We start from the raw sequence: 9,637 nt of genomic DNA on the forward strand, positions 1-9,637 counted from the left end.
AGTTCCACTAGCTGGTGTTCACCCCCCTGTACCCTCCAGTTCATGAAAGATGGGTTCATTGATGGCTACAGTGCAAAATATTGGTAAATCTGGGACCGTGGGCCTTTGTCAAGTCTAAAATAAAAATTGGACTGGAAAAGAGTTCAGAGTAATGAATTTGCTTAACACAACTAGATGTCAATGATGCTTTCCACAACACACACACACACACACACACACACACACACACACACACACACACCTCAAGGGTCTTCCCTACCCACGGCTAAGGAGTGGACCCTGCAAGCCCGGAGGCTTTTCCTAGATGCCTCCTAGTGGCCTGCACCCAAGCTCATCCCAGGACATGGTTGTCAAACCGCTACTTCCCAAGCATAAATTCTTCCACTCGGAAAGTTGCTGATGTGCCTCTGCTCGGGGCCTTCATCATCTCTTTCACTTCCGGGAGGAGACCTCCTCGCTCCCTTCCCTCGGTGGGTTGGAGAAGAGGCCAGAACTGTCGATCCCGCGGAGTCCCCCGCGTCCTGAAAAGTCCGGCAGGGGTCGACAAGCCACAGGTGACCGTGAGGGAGCTAGGGAGGTGCAGGGAACCAGTCTGCTAGGACACTCTCCGGGGATTTGCTTTCCAAATCCGGGTCTGAAAAGAGCGACCCGAGGGAGAGAATACATTGTTGCATTGTTGGACGTAGCCACATTCACCAAAGCACCAAACCAGGCCTCCAAAGCACCCCTCCCACCCCCAAGCTTTAGAAATACACATCTCCACAAAGGGAAGTTCAATAAGAAGCGATTATCCGGATAATTCCCCACAATCACCCCCGCACCCAGGTCTCGGATCAAAACTGTCGTTTTCTACTGGACAAATCAACCGGATGATTACCCTCTGCTTTCTTCTATGTAGACGAGACCCACGGCGCGCCCAGCCTAAGGCCCTGGCGTCCGCCGCGGGGGCGGGATGGAGATGGGTCGCGTGGCTCGGTCCCCTTGGCCCCGCGGCGTCCCGCAGCGCCTCGCAGCTGGACTCGGCTGGGCCAGACAGCGCCAGGGCCCTGGGCCCGGGAAGGGAGCCTGGGCGGGCGCAGTCCGAGCGGCCAAGCGGCGGCGGCAAACGCCTCCCCCTCCCTCGCGGCGCCAGCACGCGGCCCCGCCGGGCTCAGCTCCCAGTCGCCTGCCACCGGCCCGCCGGGCACACGCCTGGGGCGGGCTGAAGGCTGGGCCAAGGCCGCCAAGGTGCCCGCGGCGCAGCCCAACAACAAGGGAACCTTTCCAGGCCCCCCTCCGTCCCCAAACACTCCACCCTCCTCCCCGGCCCCACGCTCTTCCTCCACACTCCCCCAGACCTACCCGGAGATATCCCAAAATCTTTCCCCTCTTTAAGTATCTCCTGACGGCAGGAAATATTCTGGGTTTATTTTTTGCGGGGGTGTGTGTGGGGGGGAGGGGGTCAGCAAAGCAATCCTGGCGAGTCTCAGGATGGGGCACCCCTGATAAGCGTTCTTACCTGCTGAGATAGCCACCACCAAGTCCTCAATGCAGACCGAGCCCTTCTCCCCCCGCCCCCCCGCCAAGCACTTAATTCCTATTGGGGTTCCCAGCCCAGTTTTTACACCTGGATGGGACATTGGAGACCATCTAATCCAACCTTGTGTATCTGCAGATGGACAAAGTATGACTCGAGAAAATGCTCCTTCCAAAGGAGCACAGAGTCGTGAGTACAAGCGGGGGCAGGAGAACCCAGGTCTCAAGCGCACTTGACTTCTAGAGACCAGCACGTCCCACGGAATTCTCCCCTTCTTCCAGAATTCCAGTAGCAAATTTGCCTCTTCTTCTAAGGATAGAGAATGCTAACCACCACCGCCCAAAGCATGAAGTGCATAGGTCGGGATTGGGCGTGGGGGTGGGGGTGGGGGACAGGGCTGCAGCCTCCGGAGCGCCCCGTGCCACTTTTACTACCCAAACTTATTCCTTGTGTTTTGCTCCAAGTTCTCAGGAGCATTCCGGGGGGCACTTCTCCCCAAACCTTTGTGTGCATGCACCCCAACACCCCAAGCCACTCACCCCTCCTGCAGCGCCGCCCCCCACCTTTCCAGAGCCACCCCCAGCTGCAGCCCGCCCCGAGCGCGCCGCCTGTTTATTCAGCCGGGAGTCCGGCACGCGCCAGGCGCACGCACTGCAACAACAAACCCGGCTGAATGGAGAGTTTGCAAGGAGCGGGCTCCCGGAACGGGAGGGGGGGAGGGAGTGGAGGGGGGGGAGTTTAGGGAGTTGGGTGGGAGGAGGAGGTGAGAGGAGGGGGGAGTGGGGGCCGCAGCCGCTCGCTGCAACAGCGGGGAGTGGGGTGCGAGGCGGGGCCAGGGCTGCGCGTGGGGCAGGGTGTCCCATTGAAAAGGCGGCCGCACTCCGGCTGCCCGACACTCTCTCACTTCTGGCCAGGGAACGTGGAAGGCGCACCGACCGGGAGCTGGCCAAGGAGGGCGAGTGAAAGACGGCCATAAGAAAGGGGGTTAAGCAAATGATCATAATCATAACCATAATAAACCCGGCTGAGCCACGGTTGGAGAGACTGAGACTCCGCGCAAGAGAGCACTGCCCTAGGGGGCAGAAGAACCGGAGACCCAACAGCGCGCACTCACCACTGACGTTTGCTGCTTCTGTGGCCTTTTAAACAAACAAACAAACAAACAAACCAAAAAAAAAAAAGCCAACAACCGAGAAACCGCTAGCGGCAGCCTCACACGCGAGCGCCACGCGAAGCTCCCGGAGCCAAACCGCGACGGGAGGAGGGAGGGAGGAGCAGGAGCGTGGAGGGAGGAGGAAAAGCTCGGGCACCTTCTTCGCTCCCACCCTGAGTGGTCTCCCGGGGGGATCTCTTCTTCCCTTTTCTTTTCTTGTCTTACTTCCCTCGGGGCTCCCTCTCCGTCTGTCCCCCCGCTTCCCTCTCTGTGCTCGCGCGCCCGAGTCCTGCGCGGTGTCCCCCCTCGAGCACCCCACACCGCGCGGCCCCGGCTCGCTCCGATCCCGCGACTCCTTGGCCGGCGCAGCGCATGGAGAGCTCTGCCAAGATGGAAAGCGGCGGCGCCGGCCAGCAGCCCCAGCCGCAGCCGCAGCCGCCGTTCCTGCCGCCCGCCGCCTGCTTCTTCGCCACGGCCGCGGCGGCCGCGGCGGCGGCGGCGGCGGCCGCGGCGGCGCAGAGCGCGCAGCAGCCGCCGCAGCAGCCGCAGCAGCACCCACAGCAGCACCCACCGCCGCCGCCGCCGCCGCCGCCGTCGGCGCCCCAGCTGAGCCCCGCCGGCGACAGCCAGCCCTCAGGGGGCGGTCACAAGTCGGCGCCCAAGCAAGTCAAGCGGCAGCGCTCGTCGTCGCCCGAACTGATGCGCTGCAAACGCCGGCTCAACTTCAGCGGCTTCGGCTACAGCCTGCCGCAGCAGCAGCCGGCCGCCGTGGCGCGCCGCAACGAGCGCGAGCGCAACCGCGTCAAGCTGGTCAACCTGGGCTTCGCCACCCTGCGCGAGCACGTCCCCAACGGCGCGGCCAACAAGAAGATGAGCAAGGTGGAGACGCTGCGCTCGGCCGTCGAGTACATCCGCGCGCTGCAGCAGCTGCTGGACGAGCATGACGCGGTGAGCGCCGCCTTCCAGGCGGGCGTCCTGTCGCCCACCATCTCCCCCAACTACTCCAACGACATGAACTCCATGGCCGGCTCGCCGGTCTCTTCTTACTCCTCGGACGAAGGCTCCTACGACCCGCTCAGCCCCGAGGAGCAAGAGCTGCTCGACTTCACCAACTGGTTCTGAGGGCTCTTGGCCTGCTCAGGCCTGGTGCGAGTGGGCTTTGGGAGGCAGGTGAGTCGCCTTTTAGCGCGGACAGGTGTTTTATTCTGGTCTGGGGACCCTTTTGCCCCGTCCTCTTAGCGATGATGGGGAGGAGGGGGGCGGTGTCTCCCTGAAAGGGGCAGAGGGAGGCTTTAAAGGACTGTGCGTGTCTATTTCAAAGTCGTAGCGCTTTTTGTTTGTTTGTTTGTTTGTTTGTTTTCAACATTGACCTCGAGGGTGACTTTGCGCAGTTCTCCCAGGGCCTGGGGTAAGGGTGAGGTGGGGAGATGTTGGCTGCGAGCTGGGAACTGTCAACAGCGGCGCTCATCCTGACAGCTCCCCCACCCCCGCCCCTCGGTTTGTCCCCACCACGCGTGCCTAAATTCACACTAATCTCTCCCGTGCTTCTCATGTTGTAGGGCGACCACACAACCTGTGTCTTTAGTGCTTTCTCGTCAACCACGTTGGAAGGGAGAGAGACAGAGAGAATTTTTTAAAAAAATGAAATAAAAAGAGGAAGAAGAAGAAGAAGAAAAAGGAAAAAAACCAACCAGAGGACCTGTCATCCCCAAGGCCTAGAGGAGACGCATCCGTGAGAAAGCAAGACTCGCACATAACGGAGCTGCGCTCCTCTCCTCGTGGTGTCTGGCACGACAGCCATTCGCAGAACGAAGAGCCAAGAGGACCCCAGGCAAAGCAAGAAGTGCAGTTTGTGTACAAAAGCAGAGGGCTGCGAGCTCAAGGGAGCCCCAGCCCCCTCCCCCCCACCCAGAAACTCCCACCCACCACTAACAGGTCGAGCTGTGGCCGCCGGCTTGGGTGCCTTCAACTCCTGCCCTCTCTCCAATGAGCAGTTTTCAGCCCTCCAAAAAAGAGATTGGTTTCTTTTCCTCCCAATATTCGCCCCACACCCAAGCCAATATACTGCAGGCTTTTGCTTGCAGGGAAATGATAGTATACTCAGTTTTTTGAAAGCCCATCCTGAGGAGGGTTCCTTCTCCCGGAGCCACTCCCTCCCTCCCTCCCCCCTCTCTCCCTCCCTCCCTTCTTCCACCCTCCTATCCTCCCTCCTCCCTCCCTCCCCTCTCTCTTCCCTCCCTCCCCTCCCTCCTCCCTCCCTCCTCCCTCCCTCCCTTCCCTCTCCCCCCTCCCCCCTCCTATCGTCTTTTCTACTGTTTTCATTATAGAATGCTTCCAATCTTTTTGTGAATTTTTTATTATAAAAATCTATTTGTATCTATCCTAACCAGTTTGGGGATATATTAAGATATTTTTGTACATAAGAGAGAAAGAAAAAAATTTATAGAGTTTTGTACAAATGGTTTAAAATGTGTATATCTTGATACTTTTAACATGTAATGCTATTACCTCCACCTCTTCTAGATGTGTCCTTTACCTTACAACTGCCACCCCCCCCCCCCATGTGCTTTGTCAAGAACTCTCCTTATAGGTGAGGTCACCAGATGTACTTCAGCACCAATGTGTCTTACTTTATAGAAACTTTGTTTAATGTATTAATGATGTTATTAAATACTGTTCAAGGAGAACAAAGTTTATGCAGCTACTGTCCAAACATATAAGTGGCAGCCAGTCGGTTTTCATTGGTTGTCTTTCGGGAAATTTCTATCACTGCCTTTCCCCTCCCCCTTTACTGTTTTATTACAAACTTACAAAAAAAAAGTGTATAACCCTGTTTTATACAAACTAGTTTCGTAATAAAACTTTTTTCTTTTTCTTTTCTTTCTTTTTTTTTTTAAAAAAAAGAAAATAATTCATGCCTCCAAGTCTTATTTGACTCCACTGACCCTGCCTAGATTATTTACTGAAATGCCAGAGGGTAAGGGGTGGGAGAGGGGATGGGGTGGCAGAGAATATGCTACTTGTCAGAAATGACAAAGATAAGTGCTATAGCCCATCCTACTCAGGGAGCTTTCGGATGGGTTTGGAGAAAAACAATTTTCTAGAGATTGATGGTTACAATGGCTCTTACGCAGCCAGGGGGTGGTGATTAATGTCTGTCTCCTTTGATAAAATGACCATATATTTAAACACAAAAAACTCAAACTGGAAATTGGAGAGGGCTTGCCCCTCCCTCCTACTTTTCAACTCTTATCACTACTGACTTTCTTACTGTGGAAACGGTGGACAGGCTCGCTGAATGGACACGAGGGGTGAGTGGAGGAGTGGTCAATGTTGCTGGATTTGGGGATGAAGAGGGTGGCACTCTCCCTAGTCCCAGCAAGGGGCTCCGTCCTCCTCTTCCCTTCCTTCTCCCATGCCTCCCCAAGGACACTTTGCAAATTCATTTTAAATGAACACGGGGATATGAAGTCCTTGCAAAGTGAGATGGAAAGAAATAAAATCCTTAGAAATGTGTGGTCGCTTTGAGACACTGGCCTATCAAAGCTTGTGACTCTATCCAAATGGCGTGAGCTGCGTGTAAAAGTACCCAATTACCAAGATTCAAAAAGAAATTGGTGGGTTTTTGGCTGGCTTGCTTCTTGTCAGTTAGCAAGGACGTGCTCAGAATCCTACTCTGCCCCGTCCCCGCTCGCTGCCTGCAGTACTTGCAGATTCAATTTGCGTGTCTCCAGCCAAGCGGAAAGCCCAGCGCAAAATGCATCTTACAAAACCCAACAAAGAACAGGGAGCCAGCACGTCTTCCAGAGTTAAAAATCTAGTCTGTGTTGGTACATCTATACCATTTAGGGGGACCCAATAATCATTTTTTAAAGCCACGATGCGTGGAGCACGCCACAGCGTCTGATGTCATTTTGCTAAATGACCCTCTATAGAATGCACATTGAGGCTTCAGTCCCTTTCAAAGAGATGAGCGTAATTAAGGGGAAAAAAATCAGTAAATTCCTCGTCGCCATAAATAATCGGACTTTCTGCCAGCAGTGGGCCAATTTAGAGCTTACTTGAAGGAAGTAATGCTTTTGTGATGCCTGCTTTTATTTTTATCTCCTTTGGAGGACCAAAGTTAGGCTCCCTCCTCCTCCTCCTCCTCCTCCTCCTCCTCCTCCTCCTCCTCCTCCTCCTCCTCCTCCTCCTCCTCCTCCTCCTCCTCCTCCTCCTCCTCCTCCTCCGCGGCCCCTACCCCATTTCTTTTTCTTTTAATTTAGCTCCTTTGCAAGTTTCCAGATAAGGTATGCAAAGAAAGTGTAGCAAGTCATTTATGGCTATGAATATAACATTAGGATAATGTTTCAGCCCCCCACAAAGGGCATCTCCCGCCCCTTCTGCTGAAGACAGGTGTTCTTTTACTCACTTCTGAATGGGAAATAGCCAGTCTCCTTAAACTCGAGGCAAAGTTAGCCCTTGTTTGCCACAATGCGAAGGCAAACTCTCAAAATTCACAAACACACACACAATTTTGCCGAAGCTAGGAAAGGGCAAAGCGGGGATTGGGCAAAATCTCATTACATCTGCTCTAATCGCTTAGCAACACAAAGCCCGGGCTTGTGCGGCGAAGGGAAGCCATTCACGGGGCTGTGACAGGCGGCATTCAGCCGGCATTAGTCAGCTCCATAAATCACCGCTGCCCATTGGCTGCGCGGCGGGCTTTGCAGCGGCCCGGGGCTGTCAGCGCAATACAAAATATAGACCCCAGCGGCTAGGCCTGGCCGCCGCCGCTCCCCGGGCAGAGCGCCCCCCCCCCAACGCCCCTCTTTCATTTGGGGGCGGAGGACAGGAGTGCAGTGGAAGGACTTTATTGACTGAGAAATCTTACCTATTCAAAAAAAAAAAAAACGCTAGGGGAGAACCCGAATTCCTACTGGAGACGCGCCTGACATGCAGGAGGGGAGGGGAGGGCGCGGGAGAAAGGAAAATCGGGCCCAACCGGGCTGCAGAACTGTTGGATGCGAGTATGATCATAAGCAGGCAGGGCTGGAGCTTTGGGGGCACATATTTCAGCTCCCTGGCGGTCTTTCTGTATGTGCGCGCATGAGAAGTGTGCATATGTAGTGGGAAGAATCCGTCAAGTTCGCCTCAAGGGGGGGGGGCACCCTGGAGGAGAGAAGGAGAAACGGTTCTTGTTGGTGTTCTTTGCATAAAGCATCAGAAGTACCCTTGATGGCCTAAGGAAGTGGGAGCAAATGTGCACTTCTTCCAGGCTGTTGTTGGGGCAAGTTAGGATCCTCAGTCCCTGTCCTTGGTACCCACAGCAGCCAGAGGAGCCGGTGCAGAGCTGTTATCTGCACTTGGCCTTGTGAGGGAGACTATTAAACTGTGCAAAAGTAAGAGTGCTAACAGCGATTTTCAACTTGCGGTTCCCTCCGCTCTTTTCCAGGAGAACTGAGCAGTCGGTGCATCTACACCGCCATCTAGCTAGCATCAAGGCTGGCTGGTGGTCACCTGACCTCAAATGCCACAGACTCCAAGAACCTTTTCCTGACTGTGTTTTCTGCAGCAGCTCACAAGAGTTCTCCATTCTTTATACGGTTTCTTCTGCTTGGCATTCACCACTCTGCAAACACCCTCATCTTTATTTATATGATGCTATCCATGGCTCACCACCAGATGGTAAACTTGTCCCTGGACAGACCCTTACCTGTTTTGTTTACGGTTGTGTTTGATTGACTGAATGGTGGTTCCCCCCCTGATACAGTGATTGCTGTTGCTCATTCTTCCTCTCTTGTGTCCATTCACACTGTACCTTGCTGAGCTCTGCTTGTCTCCGGGGCTAACATCCATGGAGTTCATCTCTGGGACCCTCTTGCCTTCAGGATTCCATGTGGGCTTCACCCATCAGAGGCCCTAGCAGATTATGAGGTATATACTTACATCTCTGCTCCTCTCTGCTGTGCTCACTTATTCTGCTCCTAGTCTTACAGCCACAGATCTTGGCAGAAGTCTGTTCTTCCAGGGCGATTGCTCCTGCTAAGACACTGCAACTTCCTTGTCTCCCCCTGCAGGCCCAGAGCTGGTAAGGGCTCCCTGTAGTTAAGGCTCTCTGAGATTTTCTGAGCCATACTCACATTCCTGTCACTGCATGAAACTCTTCAAGCCTTTCAACTGTGCAGACGGACCCTCACCTGTACCATATTTTCCCATAGGCTATCAAGGGTTTGTGAGTTTTGTCTAAGATTTTCTGGATCTCACAAGGCTACAGGTAAGATTGAGACTGGCTCTGTTCAAGATCTAATTCTGGGAAATCACCTTGAGTCCAGAAAGTTTATTAAAAAACAGTTTGCAGAAGAAGTCAATGCCAGTTATCTCTTGTGAAAAAGGAAGACCATGCCTTCCTTTGCACAGACCAGCAGATCAATAGACAGTGAAAGGACTGAGAGCTGTTAATGAATGTGTTGGTGCCAGAGATAATCCTTTCTCCAGAATCATTCAGAGTCAGGTAGAGGGGTGGTGTTGGGGACTGGCCACCAAGATAAACACAGTACCGGTTTATTTCCATTAGGGTCATCTGAATTATCATTTACATATTCTTCTATATTCATTCTGCAATTTTGCATGCTCTTAAACAGAGTACCAAAGATTAACTAGAAAAAATTCTAGGACTTATCTTTATAATCACTTTTTTTTTTTTTTTTTGCTTTTTGGGTCACACCCAGCGATGCTCAGGGGTTACTCCTGGCTTTGCACTCAGGAATTACTCCTGGCGGTGCTTGGGGGACCATATGGGATGCGGGGATCGAACCTGGGTCGGCCGAGTGCAAGGCAAATGCCTTACCCGCTGTGCTATCGCTCCAGCCCCTATAATCACTTTTTTTGAAGGTTTTGTTGGGGGGCCACACCTGGATGTGCCCAGGACTTACTCCTGACTCTGCTCTCAGGGATCACCTCTGGTGAGACTTGAGGGACCATGTCTG

At 53.8% G+C, this 9,637-nt stretch overlaps 1 protein-coding gene across 1 annotated transcript; it reads left to right on the plus strand.

The window, feature by feature from the left end:
• Positions 1-2,912: 2,912 nt before the first annotated feature.
• On the plus strand, positions 2,913-5,565 carry ASCL1 (achaete-scute family bHLH transcription factor 1). Its single transcript, XM_012936140.2, has 2 exons — positions 2,913-3,839; positions 4,229-5,565. Exon 1 carries the CDS (start codon positions 3,042-3,044, stop codon positions 3,789-3,791), a length of 750 nt encoding a protein of 249 aa, XP_012791594.2. The 5' UTR covers positions 2,913-3,041; the 3' UTR covers positions 3,792-3,839; positions 4,229-5,565.
• Positions 5,566-9,637: the final 4,072 nt, after the last annotated feature.

The sequence above is a fragment of the Sorex araneus genome, chromosome 10 (genome assembly GCF_027595985.1).
Source record: "Sorex araneus isolate mSorAra2 chromosome 10, mSorAra2.pri, whole genome shotgun sequence".
NCBI lineage: Eukaryota > Metazoa > Chordata > Mammalia > Eulipotyphla > Soricidae > Sorex > Sorex araneus.

Bases quoted from the DNA above. Each gene is read 5' to 3' on its own strand.
- ASCL1 (XM_012936140.2), top strand. From the start codon at position 3,042: ATGGAGAGCTCTGCCAAGATGGAAAGCGGCGGCGCCGGCCAGCAGCCC.